Genomic DNA, 17,447 nt, shown 5'->3' with positions numbered 1-17,447 from the left:
GACAGTTTCAAGCTATGCCTGTTGCTGACCTCCTGGCTGAAATTACCTTGTTTCCTACTGTCTTCCTCGCTATGAGTGTTCTGTTGTTACAACAGCTGCATAACACTTTTTTTTTTTTTTGTCTGCACAGAATAACGCCCATACATTCTCAGCACTCAGGAAACGTTTTGATCTCATTCTCCTATGCACATGAACTTTTAGTATGTGCTACTAAGTGTACTTAGCTTTCCTCCAAATATAAGAAGTTTGCATGATACCCATTCCAGAGCTGTGGGTCGCTATCCGCGGCTGGGACACATTCTAGTTCTAGTCAGTGGTGGGTGGCGGGCGGCGGCGGGGCGCGGGGAGTGGAGTGGTTGTGGAGGTGGGAAATGCCATTACATACCTACTCGTGGGCATGATGGAATTCCAGGTGAACGATCTACATTTCGTTTGCCTGCCGTTTGTCACAATTCATCAAGTGAGATGCTGACCGCCAAGATCGAAAGGTTTTAAAATAATTGTTTGATACACAGTTGTCTACCTCCTCGATGTAAGCTACACTGAATGAATCGTCGATTGTTTTTATAGGTTTACTTTTAATTGTATTTAAGTTTTTTTGTGTGTTGTGTTTACTGTAATGGCATGAGTCCAGTAATTCCTGTGGCATGGGGCACTATCTTGTGAGTAGTGCACAAATGCGTATGTGGAATAAAGCGTAATGCGTGTGGTCGGATGTCTTGGGTATGGGTTCTGTAATGTGACGAAAAGGGAAATTGACATGCCAAAATGTGGTAATAAAGTTTTACACATTATTGTTATATTTTCAGTTTGGTATCCTGTTTCCTGGAACACTCAAGTATCTAGTGTGTGTCATAACTTGGAGTCAATAAGCAAAAAAATCAAAAGATAGTTCAAAGCATAAAATGGTGGGCATGATATTAGCCAAGCCCCCGATAAGTACGACAACTTTTCCATGAGGTGCGTCAGCCAGTGCCGTACGTAGAGTCCACTCCCCACCCCCTCCAGACCCTTCCTAGACCCTCCAGCCCTAGCCAGCCCCTCCAGCCAGCCAAAACAACAACATAAAAACAATACAGAGAGGCGATGTTTACAGACACAGGCTTGTAAAAATGAGTCATAAGGCGACATGGTTAAATATGGGCCATGAAGTGTAATGTTCGGGTATAGGCTGTCCCACACCTTGCAACAATAAATGATTCCGCTGCATCGCCCCTCGACGTGAAGGCGGGCATCTACCCCTGCCATACCCGGGGTGGCTAGGGTGGCCTCGCCTCGCCATACTGTGTGTGTGTGTGTGTGTGTGCTGCACTACACCACACCCTCGACCTCCAGGGGTCACCACACGCCACTGATGAATGTTTACGTTACATACGTCGCATTACGACGTATGTGACAAAGTAACACCCTGCACTGTGAGTTATTCTTACTCCCTCATAACACGATGGTCATTCTTTCTAGCTCTCGACCATATAAAAGGCAAAAAAAGGGAGCTGAGCTTGAAGGTGTATATATAGGTATCCGGCGTCTCGGGTTTTGGCTAATCTCTCAGTGTAACTTGAACAAGATATAGTATGTGGGTGCCATATTGGTTTCCGTGTTCCAAGAACTTTTTCATGTTATATGGATTTCCTTTCAAATAGGGTATGCGGTCAACTAGAAACCTATGTAGCAAGAACAAAACCTGAGTCAAGCTATTAATATTAATAAAAAGGTGGTGTAATATGATTATGCATTAGTGTGACAGCGGTGGTGAAAAAGGTGATAGCTAGCCTACTTAATTGTGATATGACAATTAATTAACACTCTCCAATAATAGATAATGGGTAGCTTATTACCTATGGAGCGTTATTTCTAGTACATTGCGTTAACTTTTTCAATGTGATAAATGTGATGCATTCATGGATAAAATCCACGATAAATAAACGTGTGCTCGATGGAAACACAAGAAGCAACAAGTTGGACCAACGTGGAGGGGGAAATTATGACCATGTGAACAATAGCCAACCTCCATGGGCTGACAATAGAAAAAAAAATAGGGTGATATACACACTTGTGGAGAACTTAACCGTCCATGGTAACTTGCACTAGTGGTCACTGAAGGGGAGAAAAGTTAAGGGAGGGAATGGCGAGACTTGGCAGACCTCTCGGCGCCCAAGTACACATTATTTGACAAGGCTTTCGTAGGTGTTGTGGGCATTTCTAGGGGTAGTTTAATGACCCTGGTGGTAGTGTGGCCCTTCTTCTGTACCATGAGCGTGAAAAAACCCTCAAGGAAACCCGATTAATCTCTTTTTTGGCCTTTGAAAATAGTTGATGTGGGAGGTGGAAGCGTCTGAGAATCCGCACCAGGTTGACGCGGCGCCTCCCTCCCTAAGTGTCACGCCTCGCCATGAAAACCCGCCGGAAAACCCACAAAACAGACGAGAAGGACGCGGGTGAGTAAGAATTTAGAAGGTTAAAGCACGCACGTTTCAGAATGGTGAGGTTAGAGCCATGTGGAAGGACGGGGGAGGCTGCGGGAAGGAGCTACAAAGTTTGACAGACGTCGGCTGCTAAAATGGCGTCTGCTTTGTACGTGACCCGCGAACTCAAGCGCCGTCACATTTTCCCTCATATAACTTTATCTACACGCCGACGGATGCTTATTCTTCCCTTCAAAGCTGTTTAGAGAACCTGTCCACTGATTTAGCACTCCATAATGGATCTGGGGCCTGTAAAACTAGATGAGCAGGAGTCAAAAGTTTGGGAAAGAACCTGTTGAGAGAGAAGGGATGACACTTCCATGGGCGTAGCAGACGATACACACATACACGGGAATAGCGTCACCATGGCTGGCTGAATTAGGGAAATCTTCTCCCCTATGCGTGAAGGTGCGGTTAATGATCCCCGGGGGCTAGTTGTGGGAGCCAGGGCGTGAGGTCAAAGGGAGGGAGGGGAGATAGGAGGGCACGGGGTCATGGGTTACGCCCCTCGTGTCAGAGTGAAGGATTTGGCGCGCGTGGTCCAGGTCAGGTCCACATTTTCGCACACGAGTTTGCCTCCACCACTCCACTCCCCAGCAGGTGACTCCACGGGGCTGGTCAGGGTGTTTGGGTGTGGGTGGTTCAGAGGAGTGTGTGGGACAGGTGGCCTTGGCGGGAGGTGCGGGGGATGGGGTGTCTGCAAGAGTAGGGGCTGCCTCAGTGCTATTGTTGGACAGGCTTGTGGGGGTGTTTGTTGTGGGGGTGTTTTATGAGGCTCCGGTGGCTCCCTCGTCAGTCACATAGGTCGGCCAGGTGAGGCAGAACCACCTATATTTATGGTTCGTCATGGCCCTCGGTGTGAGTTAGTTGTGTTGACAAAGGAAGGCAGCCTTAGATATGCTATCAGATAAGTCCCTCTTTCATCAGCACTGGCATGCTTGTATCATTGCCCACCCACTATGGGATTATGTTAAACGTGAGGTAGATAGCTTATCTCAGCCATGGGTAGTAGACTGTGGTACAATAGATTCATTCTAAAAACAAATACACTCACTTGTCACCACAACACACCAACACTAACAATTACACATGATTCAGATCCCTCCCCTGCACACTCGGCTCCCCCGTCCCCCCAACAGTTAACCCAAAATATGCATGTTATACACCTATACAGGTGCCCTGCACATTATGATCAAGATCAAGATGTGTATGTGAGGATCATTGAACAGACATAAGCAGTATATATCAGCAACACAGACTACTTATTTCTTGGTAAAATGTGTTGCTTTTTCACATGCTTATAGTTGTTATCACCAGAAAATAGCTATAAAAGCACTAGAGCATTTTTTTTTTTTTATTGCAGAAATTGGTGTGGAGACCTGCTGCAAACATTTCTTGTATTTCAGTGGATGACATATATATATATATATATATATATATATATATATATATATATATATATATATATATATATATATATATATATATATATATATATATATATATATATATATATATATATATATATATATATATATATATATATATATATATATATATATATATATAATTGATTTGCAAAACCCAAGGATTGTTGAATGAAAGTTATATTCGAAACAATAATCACATATATAATATAACAAATAATTATATGCTCTAATACCTGTTTGTTATTTTCTAAGGAAATTGAATATATAATCTAAGAGAAGCTAGTGACATATTCTCTCATGGCATTGTATTTTCAAAGGTGTGAAAGGCCTAAGGAAGCAAAACATGAAGATTGTGAGATAAATGAGGACAAGAACTTTCTTTGGGCAAGTGTAATCATTTTCAAGCTTCAGTCACAAATGTCTTGTTTTTCGTTCTGTAAATATAAACACCTGTTTCATGCCTTGTGTCTTGCTCTTAGACATTATTATTATTATTATCATTATTATTATTATTATTATTATTATTATTAATGGTATTAGTAGTATTAGTTGTAGTAGTAGTAGTAGTAGTAGTTGTAGTAGTAAGTAGTAATTGTATTAGTAGTATTGGTTTTAGTTGAGGGCAGTGGTGGGCACCGCTAACTGAAAAGTTAGCTTTGCCAACTGGTAATCCATTAACTAAACAGTTGGCTTTGCTTACGCTAAACCGCTAAACTGATAAAGAAATTAGTGAAAGCTAACACTAACCTCTAACCGCTAACTTTTTTATATGGATTTAGCTTCGGTTTAGTATTTTGGTTATAAAACCCTTAAAAACAGACCTGAAATTTCAATATGTTGTAGCGTAGACATATAAGTTTTTGTCAGGTGGGAAATATCAAATTCTTGTTATTAAATCACGAGTTCAAAGAGTTGGAAATGGAAGATGCATTACCCAAAAATACCCAAAAGTGTCCCTAATAATTGTCCAATTACCCTACTTTAAGGTGTAATTTACCCAAAAGTGGAAGCCTTGGAATTAATGCGCTGTGTGGCTCAACTGGTGCTGTGTCTGCCCACAATGGACAAGAACAAACCTGTATGAATTTTTTTAGTGGACGTAAAGTTAGCGGAGGAGAAACTACATTTAGCGGAAGCTAACTGGTCCGCTAACTGTTTCCAGCCTTAGCGAAAACGCTAAGCAGCTAACGAAAGAGTTAGCTTCGCTAATTAGCGGTTAGTGGATTAGCGGAACCGTGCCCACCACTGGTTGAGGGTTTGTTTTAGATGAGTATTAGTAGTACCTGTTGTAGCGGTAGTAGTAGTTGTTGTAGTAGTAGTAATAGTAGTTCTAGTTATTAGGTATTGCTTTTCAAGATTCTATGGATATTAGGATATTAGAAGCAGGAACAGTTGGTACAGCAGCAGTAAGGGAGGAGTACAAAGATGATCAGTTGGATGGTTTAATTTTCATTTACTACTATTTCAGATCCCAAAAGTATGTCTCCCCTGCGAGAAGACTCCCCTGTCTCCAGCCCTCGCACCCGCTCCCCAGCCAAAGGGGTGAGGACAGGTGGAGTGAGCTGTGCTGGGCCAGATGCTCTCTCAATGCTGAATATGCTGGCTGAGGTGGCATCTGTCACCCTTCACACTGACCCCTCTGTCACTGACACTGCTCAGACTTGCCGGGTGAAGGTTTGTGTCCTAAGCTATTTGTATTTGTACAGGATTGACCTAAACCCATAATGTCTTGTACTGTCTTGCTATTTGATCTTAGGTTATTTAGGACCCTTTTGCCTTTGTCAAGATATGAGAGTACAGTACCCTTTGATCATGTGTAAATTTGTCAGGTGAACCTTATCACCAAGCAGTATTACCTTACCTGACTATAAATAAAGTGGTTTTTGTTTCCATAAACTTAACTTCCCATCCTGGTCATGTGAAAAATGTGGTGAGAGCAACAATGATAATGATGATGATTCCCCTTTTCACAACAAGTGTGCTGATCATTCCTATCACCCTACAGGCTAGCAGCACTACAAGTCGGCGACCCAGTGACTATGACCTTTTGACCCTTGACCAGGTGTCTGGGATGACAGACTACCTCCTTCTCAAACTGTTTGCTGAGTGTGAATCAAATGAGATGTGGAAGCGCTTTACTTACACGTGTGGAATGCTGCCTGCGGCTTGCTCAAAATTCTTCCAGAGCTTTGGGAGTGAGCACAAGGCCAGGAGTGGCATGAAAACACACCTTCAGGCTCACCTCAAGTCCCTCCTGGAGGTGCACAAGAGTAAGTTCAGTAACATTAGTCTTATTGGCACCTCTTGAGCTTACGTTGATGGACAAAAAGTTGAATAAACAAGGGGGGAAGTAAACTGTGGACAGAAATGTACTAATAAATTACAATTACGTAAGGAACTTGAGGCAGCACAATTATTTATTTTGTGTTGTACAGGAAATGAGCTTCTTTCATTGGTTTTCTTCTCTGAGTGTCGGTTAGTCATCTTTGAATTAATTCAAGTTTTACCTAGTTATTAGATACAGTAGTATTTGAGTTAAGCACTTTTTTTTTTTTTTTTTTTTTTTTTTTGTGTGTGGGGGGGGGGGGGGGGGGAGTAATTAATTTTCCTCCTATAACTAGTTACTTTCATGCTGTATAATTTAATTTTATATTCCCTGAAATTTTCTTAGTAATATTTTATATTCAACAAATGGGTGCTGATGCATTTGCCTACCTTTCCTAATTTTCTGTGTTGTTGCAGGTATTCAGAGCCGGCAGAGTTACCTGTTAGAGTCAATACCAGCACGTAAGAGGCGCCTCTCACAGCAGGACACATCAGGAGGGAAGAAACGTGGCAACACAGGTCATGCCCGAGCCAATAAGTCTTCGGGGTCCCCAAAGACACAGTTACGAGCAGAAGTTTGTAGCAAGTCGAAGAAAGTTGTGCTGTCAAGCAAGGAGAAAGAAAATGAAGTTGTGAAGAAAAAGGATGATGCCCAGGCAACTAGTGATAGGAAAAGCAACATTTTTCCCCAAGCCAGTGTGAATGTAGAGGAGATCAATGAGGAGCTGTTTGTGGGTGAGACGAAACCAAAGAGAAAGCTGGAAAATGGCCGTGAGGTGAAAGTCCGTGCTAAGAAGGTGAAGGCAGCTACCAGCCCTCCTGTTCCTGCAGGTGACAGCAATGACAGCAACAACAACAGTTCTGATGTGAAGCCTGTGGTTGGGGTTAGTATATCTCTTGGAGTCTGTGAGAGGCTGTGTCTTATTCACATGCTGTGCAATGCAAAAAATTGATGCTTTGTTTCCATGGTCACAAGGTGGTAGCTGGTTTATGGTTATCAGCTTATAATGTCTTATAATTTTCAGACTGCAATAATCCCATTAGAAGTTAAGAGGGAAATAGAGAGGCCACCCATCCAGCAGGTTGTGTCACATGACCATGGGTATCTCAGGGTCTCCCCTCTGAAGTGGGACACAGGGGAACAGAGGGATACCAAAACTTGGGAACAACCTGCACGAGAGGGTTCTCACAAGCACCATCCACAGGCCTCCTACCAGGTAACGAATAGTCATGTTTATTTTGTTCACACAGAATCTTAGCTTCTCTCTGATGTATATTTTCTTCAAAGTATCTGTGGTCTAATGATTACAAGTGTTACGCCTAGCTGTGGATCCACAGGCTTAGGTTCGAATCCTGGCTTGGGCAGTTGGTGGGCAGCCCATCCAGCTGCTCCTTCCTTTCAGACTTTCATTTTTTTCCACCCATTTATTTGTTGCTGCTGCTGCTGATGTGTGTGTTTACTTACGAAAAACAGCAACTTATGAAAGACCTTCAGGGACCAGTTGTGTTTGTAATTTGGGGATTGCTTGTATCTTGAAATACACTACCATTTTTCTGTAGGTTGCTTGGAATAGAGGTGGAGTAGGAGGAGGCAGAGTTGATGGATCAGTTAGCTGCCTGCAAGTCAAGGAAGAGAATCTGCCAGAGGACCAGTCAACCTTACTCCACCAACATATGAATGAGGAGCTTCAGGGAGGCATTGTTAGTACCTCACATATTTAATTTAGTTGGTTTATGTGATTTTAGAATGATTTAAATTGCTTTCTTTTATTGTTATATTTTTTTACAACTGTGAAGCAGCCCAACAGATGAGATTTCAAACAATAAAGACTATCATAAGAGGATAGGAAAGATGCTTCAGGATTATATCAAAATAGTTTCACACGGGTCTTAAAGGATATGACTATATATTTTAGAATGCCTATTTTGTGATTGCATAAGGACCATTTTTTCATATTCTTAATGGGTAGTAATTATCTCTTCCAGATGGCACAAGGCTGTGGCAGTGCAGGAACACCTTTGCCAGTGGTGGGCTGTGAAGTTGAGTTTACACCTGACCAACATTACAAAGTAATGCGCTCAGGTAATAGACTAATTGGTGTGGTTCTGGCATGTTGTTGGTATGTCTAGCCTGCCATTAAGTACAAAGTTCCAAGCTATAATGCAGCATGCTTATCAAAGAATAAGAGAAAAAGCTATATTTATATAGTTACAAACTTAAATGCAGTGTGCTTAATTGGTTAAACTAAGTACACTGCATACTAGATTGCAACTATATACAGGTACCTTTCATTTTATGCATTTCAAATACGTGAATTTGGTTTAGCACAATATTAATAAGCCGATAGAGTGCCTCCTGTTGTCCTTATCAACTTCGCCTTTGTGCTGACACCCTGCTTGGTTGAATTCTTTTGTCTCTGCCTCTCAACATCCTCTTTATCTCAGTAACTCCCTCCTCTTACTGACAGTCTTTTACTTCTTAAATTCTGCCATGATATTGCCTCTCAATCTACATGCTGACTACTCTTCTGAACTTGCTAACTGCATGCCTCCGTCCCTCCTGTGGCCCGCTGCACACTACTTTCTACTCTTGCTCATCCCTATGCTATCCACATCCCTTAGGCAAGAGTTAACCAGCATCTTCATTCTTTCATCCCTTTTGCTGGTAAACTCTGGAACAGCCTTATGTCTGTATTTCCTCCTACCTACAACTTAAACTCTTTCAATAGAGGGATATCAAGACACTTCACCATCTGAAATTGACCCTTTCTCTTTGGCCTCCTGTTTTATTTTCTTTCCAGGAGCAGCACCTAGCAGGATATTGTGTTTTGAAGTTTTTGCCCTTGAGCTGCTTCCTCTGCTGTAAAAAAAAAAAAAAGTGTAAATTGAGAGGTACCTGTACAGCTTTTATTATTGACCTTTGATTCATAACATTTTGCTTATATGCTTTTTATTGAGAACTGATCTGTCAGTTCCCAGTGGTGATTAAGAATGTCTTCATACATGTCTTGACTAGATCATCATCTTTGGTAACCCCATTTTCCTGATGTAATTTCTTGTGACAGAGAAGATATGTCCTCACCTCTCATAATTCACAGTAGAATATAGAAACTTGTGTCCTTAATTCCCATATCTGGTACAAAACTTAAACGCTACCTTTTCACAGCGGACCTACCTGTGGTGTATGACCACAACAATCCCTCTGGGGAAATGGAGGGTGTGGAGAAAGTGATTGAAAGGGATGAGTATAAAGTGCGTAAGAAGCCCAAGGGACGGGCGAAGTTTATTGGACAAAGCAAAGTGAGTCATGCATACACCTTTTGACCTGTGTGTTTTGTTTTAATGCTGAGATAGAGTGGCAGTACTTTATAGGGGCTGCAAGTATGATGATTGGTCATTGTTCTTTAACTAGCTTTTAAGCACCATTTGTTTGATGATTAGCCTTGGAATAAGCCCTTTTAATAAGCCAGTCTTCCTGTGGTTAAAATAATTTTTCTTTCTCATGGCTGTTCTTGGTCAGCTGCTGCCCATGGTTTCCTGTCACTTAGCTATCCCAGTTAGTGCAGGAAACATGTTGAGGGTAATGAAGTTCATTTATTTTCTTGAAATTTTTAAACTTAAACTACAATAATAATTATAATCCAATATATAAAACAAACTTTAGATATTTTGTATGAATGTCACAATAATGTATAAAGTTAGATAATATAGAAGTGTGATGTGATTTTTTGTGACTAATACTTTCAGGCAGAGAAGGAGATGGCCCTGAAACTCATAAATGAAATCCGGTCCCAGTCTGTGATGGCCTTGGAGACACTAGAGTGTAAGATTTGCCACCCTCCACGCCTCTTCACTGCCCCATCCACGCTGCTGTCACATTACCGCAGTCATGCAGGTACTGACAGAAAGGTGTAGCACCACACTGCACTTCATCATTACTAATATTGTAATCTACCCATTCTTTAGTTGTTGATGCCCTATTCCTTCTGGGAACTTTGTATAGACCTTCTTGAATCAGTATACTTAAAATAACAGAACTTCCACGTACATAACTCTTAAGAAACATATGGCACATCACTACTTCTACAGTGTGTTCCTCACCTCGACTCACCCATTATGCTTCCCATTTACAGGCATCCGTCCATATGAGTGCCGGATATGTGAGGCTGTCTTCACACGGCAACACTCGCTCAACTACCACATGTTGATACACACCAACCAGACGCGTTTCACCTGCAGTGACTGTGGTCGCAAGTTCCGTCACCCATCCCACTTCAAGGAACACCGTCGCCGCCACACTGGCGAGTCGCCCTATGAGTGTTCAGACTGCCTTATGAGGTATGTGGTTGGACTTTACCTATTCTAATGGATAGACTTCAGTTTTCCCAAGCAAGTCTCTGCTGTAGAGATCTCCATTTTCTTCTTATTATACACTTGCTTATATTATTCCTCTTGAATGATAACAAAGAAAAGCTTTTAATTAACTTTGAATTAAGATGTAATTGCTGGATTTTTTCAGTAGTAATAGTGCTGCTGCCAAGGTACTGATATATAATAGGAAAAAATATGCCATTTATAAAATTTATATCTTGTCTAATGTTTCACTTTGGCTTATTAGTCATCCACATTCCTGGATTCCTCTTCATCTTTATAACTTTCACAGATTCAAGACTCGAAACACTTACAAGAGACACTTGCGGACTCGCCATGGCAAGCTGCTCACCACGCAGGGGACAATCATCATTCTTTCCCAGGAGGAGGCTGACCGCATGAAGAAATCTCAAGGCCGCAAACCCCGAAGACCACGGCAGCCCCTCAAAATCATCAGTCCAGAAGCTGCAGCCCAGATGGAGGAAGAACAGGTGTGGACTGACTTTGAGGAGGGAGACCGTGAGGAAGAGGAAGAGGAGGAAGAAGATGAGGAGGAGGAAGAGGAGGAAGAGGAAGGGGTGAGTTATGGCGAGGTTCTTCAGTCCAGAAAGTTGCAAGGTGTGGCAGGGAGTTACCAGGTACCATTGAACAGTATGGAGATACCTGTTGAGATGCAACAGATAACCAATGGCAAAACAGGGCTTTTTGTCAAGTCCAAAAGGGTTCTTCCAGACACAAGTAATGTAGAGCAGGTCAAGGAATGGGAAGGTCATCTACAGGGAAATGGCCTGCAAGTTGATAAACATGCTTCCAGTCAAGAAATTGTGGAGGAAGAGGTTGTGATGGAAGGTGTAGGGGACCTGCGGACATATGTCTTCCAACCTCCACCAGAGCATAATACATTGCCAAAGGTCAACATCAGATCCTCTTGGAATACTATCAACATAGACCTTAAAAGCTTGGAGATGGCCTCTGAACTAACCATTCCAGAGGATCAGGTTGATGGAGAGATTTTGGAAGGTCCTCAGAATCAGATAAAAGGTGAAGTAACTAACTTGGACACTGGCTGTAAAGAGCTAGTTGGAGACCATATAAGTCCTGAGGAAGTAATAACCATCTGCTCAGGCATGGATAATGTCAATGAAGAGGCAGGTGCTCCAGGAACCCTTCAGCAGCACTCTGATTCAGGAAGCAATCTTGACTGGTTCACCGTTAAGAAGCCTGTCAGGTGTTATGGTAGACCAGGTAGTGGTACTGGTGACCACCATGAAGCCTTGTCTACTCCCTCATGTGGTCACCCAGAGCTCAGAACCTGCACCAATAATGGTCATGAGGTAGATGCTTCAGGAACCATTCAGCAGCAGCCTGACCCTGGGAATAATTTTGATTGGTTTGCTGTTAAAAAGCCCATAAAATCCTATGGTAAGCCAGGTACTGATGCTATGTCCACTGCTTCATGTGTTCAGCCAGATGTCAAAACCAGTACTAGTAACAGTCAAGGTCTGTATGTAGTTGAATATGTGCACAGCCATGATGGACGACTGGCCAAGGTGTATCGGGCCAGTGCCTCCCTTATCCCAAAGAGCAGTCAGCATGCATCAGTTCATCCACCTCAGGTCATAAGTGTTCTGAGCAGAGGTTCAGTACCTGAGATTACTAATAGTGGATCCAACAAGCTGACAGTACCCATTACTGTGCCAGTAAGTACCATGGAGACCACCACCAAGGCAGTGTCTCCTGCACCAGAGGGGCCAAGGGTGCTAACAAAAGTAGTGAGTCACCAGGACCCACCCACTAGGATCTCTACACACAGTAGTAGACTAACAGTCAGCTGTGATAAGCCCATGATTCATAAACAGGTTGTGAATAATCTGGGGAGGGACCATGCCATCAAAAGTGAAAGTCTTATAAGCTGCAGGGAACCACAGAATCCAACTGTAACTTTGCATTCCTCTCCTTCAGTTGTTGTCACAACCGTCCCACATGTCTGTGAAGCACAGCAGCTGCCTGGAAGTCAGAGTGAATTGTTCCCATGGTCTTCACAGTCTTTGCCAGATAACACTCAAGTTACTACTTACTCTGTAAATCCGTGTGTGGGGGAGACAGGAGCACCCAAGAATACTGTGACTCATTTAGATGAGAGAAACAATATTACTTACCCTCTGATCAGCCAGGATGTTCAGCAGTACGTTGGGGTGCAGGATGATCTACTACTAGAAAATGTTGAAATTATTGAGAGTTTCAATGTTGGAGATGAACCAATTATGGTCACCACAGGACTGGCAGAAGAGGCTGTGCAAAGTGGATGTGTGGCAGAAAACATCTCCCATCTAAGAGAGGTTCCTGAGTCTGGCAGTACCTTGGTGAAGGTAGAGGGGCTTGTACCTTGTGAGAGCAGTATACTGAATGGTACCACTGACTATATGGACCACCTGCTGCACCATAACATGGTGGTGGCTTCTGAACAGACTACAACCATCCCACAAGGCAGTTCACCTCCATCCATCACTGTGGCTGCTGGTCACAGTGTTACATCAACACTACAGGTTTGAGTTAATAATATCACAGTTATTCAAATGACTGAATCACAACTTAACTATTCTATCTATTTACATTCATCAGATGCTGTGCTCCCTCACGGGAATCTCCCTCAAGGGTGTGGCCACGACCAAAGTGTCTCCACTTTCCCCCTTTCTGGCACTCCCTCTCAGCACACTTCCTCATCTACGAACTCACTCTCCAATACTCATCCACTATTAATCCATTTCACTGGTGGTCTCCCTAACACCCCCTCCCTTAATCTTGCCCTCATATACATACTCTTTTCACAAAGTGTCCTCATTCATTCTCATCATATGTCCACTCTACCATAAGCACCAATATTGACAAACTTTACTATTGCTCCGTATAAAAAGGTTATTTATTTATTTCCTTAAACAAGGATGAATCTTTCAAAATAAATAAATTATTTATATCAGTCTTGGATTCAAAACAAAGCTTAATGTTTTGACATTAAAAGTTGACACACACACACACACACACACACTGGTGCAACCGGTTAGAGCGCTGTGCTGCCAGGCTTCACAGCCTGACAGGGCGGCAGTTCGAGCCTGCTTAGGACGGATTCTTTCCGTTGACTTGGTCATTATTGTCCACCCTTGAGCGAGGGGGATGGGGTGTGTCGTGTGTGAGGTCCTGGCAGTACCCATAGATTGACTATAAAAGAGCACTTGCTCATGTCGGGAGGGTACCTGCTAGAGATTATGAGTCCAACTCGTGATCAGGCCATGGTGAATTACACACACACACCTATTGTACCAGTATGCAGCCATATATTTTATTAGTTAACTTAAATCACCATATGAATCTTATCTATTTAATCTATTTAAAGCCATTGGTCGTGAGACACTCTGATTTCTCCTGTGACTCAGTGGGATACTTGCAAGGACTATTGGTTTGCTGACTGGTCTGTATTCTGGGACTGAGAGTGCTGTGAAGTGTGGGGGTACTTATCCAGCTTCTTTCCCATGAATGCAGGAGTGGGGCAGGGTTGTGTCCTTTCCCTATGGCTTTTCAGTACTTGTATGGACTGGGTACTAGGCAGAGTTGCAGACCAGAGTCATTGTGGAGCATGTGTTGCTAATACCAGGTCACTGACCTTGTTTTTGCCGATGATGCAGTAATCCTTGCAGTCACTAAAGGCTCTGGTGATAGCTCTCAGGGCACTGTATGAGGAGGCAAAGCCCTTATGACTTCAGGTCTCCTGGGCCAAGACCAAGGTACAGGTATTTGGAGGCTTGCTCGATGAGACGGTGTAGTCTGTTCATGCGTGTGGTGAGGACATTGAGATCTTGAAAAATTTCACATACCATGGTAGCATAGTTCAGAACAATGGTGAATTTTGCCTGGAAGACTTATGGTGGATTGGCTTGGCCCACGGTGTTATGAACTTGCTCAGCATGAGTATATGGTGTGTAAAAGGGCAATGATCTGGATCTTCAAGTCACTTTTGCTTCCTGTCTTACTCTATGGCTGTGAGACTTGTACACTAAATAGTGACTTGGAGAGGTGGATTGATGCCCTTGGTAATAAGTGTCTATACAGAATCATGGGATATCACTGAAATGACTGCATCAAGCTGGCGATTACTCCATGAGACTGTGACATATATTACCCGCATCATCCATCAGTGCCAACTCTGACTGTATGGGCATGTGGAACACTACCCAGGAGCTGACCCTTCTCAATGGGTTGTTTCTGTAAGAGACAATCCTGAGTGAAAGAGGACAAGGGGAAGCCCACAGAGTTCATGGATTGAGCAAGTCGGTAGATCCTGCCAGGAGGTACTTAGGATGAGAAGGGGGCCTGCATGGAGTCTTGCCCGGAAGAACCCCTCAGCTTTGCGTCTTAGGGTGGGCAAGGTGACGTGTCTCTCCTTGAGCAAGGGGGTGGTGGTATGTGGTGGGTGAAGGTCCCAACCGTACCCAGAGATCAACCATAATGAGCTTGGTCTAATAGAGAAGGTACTTGCTGGCGATGATGAGTCCAGCTCGGGATTAGGCCATGGTAAAGTACACACACACACACACAAATGTACAGTTTTGAAATAAACTTGCTTAGTTGAATATTCCTATATGTCTTATGATTTATGGAAGCAATTAGTGATAAATTATTACCAAGACTTGAGAAGTCTCACCAAAGTAAAAACTGCTCTCTATTAACCAAGGCATTGAAAGTTTCTACCACTCATGTATTTGCCTACTGAGATAACTATGATAATTATGCAGTGTGCACATCCACAAAGTAACCTTGTAATAGATGCTCTTCTTTCTCTCTAATAGTTTATAAGATATCTTAGAAGGCAGTTATGGGATTCTCTGCCTAAATTAGCAGCTATACAACTGTTGTGTTAGAAACTGCAGTATGATGGTGTTGGATGTTGAAAGACTGGCTTCATATTTGGCCAACTTGCACAAAAAAAATGTTATCCCTGGGAAGATTCTCTTCTTCAGTGGCAGTCACATACAGTGGCAGGGTTGTGTGTCAATTAGGATATAAAGAGAAATGCTCTTCTTTTTGAGGGCTTCACAATCTGAAAATACTGATGTAGATACAGCCACTGTATACATCATGTATTCAGTTAAACATATAGTATATGATTTAGTATTAATTAATGGTTATTTGTGCATCAGTTAATGTTAACTGGTGATAGCATGTGGATCAAAGTTACTGTTTGATTCTTCAGTCAGATTTACTATTTTTTGTGATGCCATGTGCTGAATGGTCTTCCCTCTGTGGGTGTCATTCCAATACTGATTCATGCAGTACCTGAATTATATTAGGATAATTTTTTAAACTAGTTCACATAGGCAGTGACATTTTTAGTGCTAATTATAGTATGGTGCTCCAGCACCGCTAAGGTCCTTCTGCACATAAGCCATTTCTTTGTGGCAAGGAATGAAACACACGTGTTTCTGTGGAAGCCCACACACAAGCCAATTTTTAGTGATATACACACACACACACACACACACACACGAAAAAAAAAAAAAAAGAAAGAAAGACCCAATCCATTTTTCCTGCCATGCCAAGGTGGTTTGGCACAGGTGACCAGTGACGAATATTATTGATTCATATGGCTTCCTACACAACAAGTAGCACAGTGCTGCTGTGACAACTGTTGATGATGTGTGCTTTCATGTCACAAAAGTAATGGCCCGATAAGATGGTTCAAACTGAAATTTTGATCTATAGCATCAATCTTATCTTTTTACTGGCACCATGAAAAGTGGTTGTCATCATCCACTGAAAGTGGCTTGTGTGCAGGGGACTTTGGGCCAAGAGAATGATAGAGCCTTACCTGTGTGCACATTCACTCACTTCTCTCTCTCTCTCTGTCACACACACCACACACTCACACCACACACACACACACACACACACACACACACATACTGCAATCACTTAATATACCAATTATATATATATATATATATATATATATATATATATATATATATATATATATATATATATATATATATATATATATATATATATATATATATATATATATATATATATATATATATATATATAAGGTTTATCAGTTCTTTGAGAATAATACTTTTCTATGCTCATTTGGCTTTATGAACTTGTAGGGTAAAAATTAAAAAAAAAAAAAGTTAACTTATAATAATTAGTACATCTTTCTGATATACAAGTGTTTTGATGTTTTGCTATAATTATTATCCAGATAAAAGCTTCAAAATGTCTTGTTTGAAGAAAGTGATCTATCTTTGAAGTATCTCTATGAAGGAAAAGTGCCTTATGTCAGTATCTCTTCCATGCTGCTGTTTGATGGTGCAAGCACAAGTACAGGAGTCAAGTGCCTTCATGTCTCACCTTACCTTTAAGATGGCAAATGACTAGTTTATGATATTAGTGCTTAACTACTCACAGAAGAATCCTGCAATATATTATTTTTAAGTTTATTCACCCATGTGTTGGACAGTTTGTGCCAGTAACATTATATAATACACTGAAAGAGGCTTTTGGCTTTCTCTGATATTCATTGTACGAAACCAAGCTAAATCATTCTGAATGAGCACTTCTGGCAGCCTGTGATGAAAACTCACTTGAATCATGTTTTCTTTTTACTGGAAAATAGGAAAGACAGTCACAAAAGCTCTCAGAAACACAGTAAACCCCTGCCTTAACAATCCAATTTGGGGAAGGGGGTGACATTATATCCAAAAACCGGTTTTATTTAATGGAAGTACTGATAAAAAGTGATGAGGTCAGCTTAAGTAGTAATATGTATGATGATGACTTCCACGGTGGTGTGTGACATGCT

At 41.9% G+C, this 17,447-nt stretch overlaps 1 protein-coding gene across 4 annotated transcripts; it reads left to right on the top strand.

The window, feature by feature from the left end:
• Window positions 1–2,133: 2,133 nt before the first annotated feature.
• On the top strand, window positions 2,134–16,153 carry LOC126994653 (uncharacterized). 4 transcript variants are annotated; one of them, XM_050853956.1, is made up of 12 exons: window positions 2,134–2,438; window positions 5,364–5,569; window positions 5,901–6,165; window positions 6,638–7,104; window positions 7,246–7,437; window positions 7,781–7,921; window positions 8,207–8,303; window positions 9,387–9,520; window positions 9,741–9,800; window positions 9,968–10,115; window positions 10,354–10,558; window positions 10,884–16,153. In XM_050853956.1, the coding sequence occupies exons 1-12, from the start codon at window positions 2,393–2,395 to the stop codon at window positions 13,141–13,143; spliced, it is 4,221 nt and encodes a 1,406-aa protein (XP_050709913.1). In that variant the 5' UTR covers window positions 2,134–2,392; the 3' UTR covers window positions 13,144–16,153. The 4 variants fall into 4 exon arrangements, with proteins under 4 accessions (XP_050709913.1, XP_050709911.1, XP_050709912.1 ...); XM_050853954.1 differs by lacking the exon at window positions 2,134–2,438 and adding an exon at window positions 2,945–3,065; XM_050853959.1 differs by lacking the exon at window positions 2,134–2,438 and adding an exon at window positions 3,168–3,278.
• The last annotated feature ends 1,294 nt before the right edge of the window (window positions 16,154–17,447 follow it).

This window comes from Eriocheir sinensis, chromosome 7 (genome assembly GCF_024679095.1).
Source record: "Eriocheir sinensis breed Jianghai 21 chromosome 7, ASM2467909v1, whole genome shotgun sequence".
Taxonomy (NCBI): domain Eukaryota; kingdom Metazoa; phylum Arthropoda; class Malacostraca; order Decapoda; family Varunidae; genus Eriocheir; species Eriocheir sinensis.
The sequence above is the reverse complement of the archived record's forward strand: the minus strand, read 5'-3'. Positions and strand labels throughout refer to the sequence as shown.

Bases quoted from the DNA above. Each gene is read 5' to 3' on its own strand.
- LOC126994653 (XM_050853954.1), top strand. From the start codon at position 2,960: ATGGGTTACGCCCCTCGTGTCAGAGTGAAGGATTTGGCGCGCGTGGTC. The intron at 5,570-5,900 runs GTTTGTGTCCTA...ATCACCCTACAG, and splicing joins CTCAGACTTGCCGGGTGAAG to GCTAGCAGCACTACAAGTCG. The intron at 7,105-7,245 runs GTTAGTATATCT...TATAATTTTCAG, and splicing joins ATGTGAAGCCTGTGGTTGGG to ACTGCAATAATCCCATTAGA.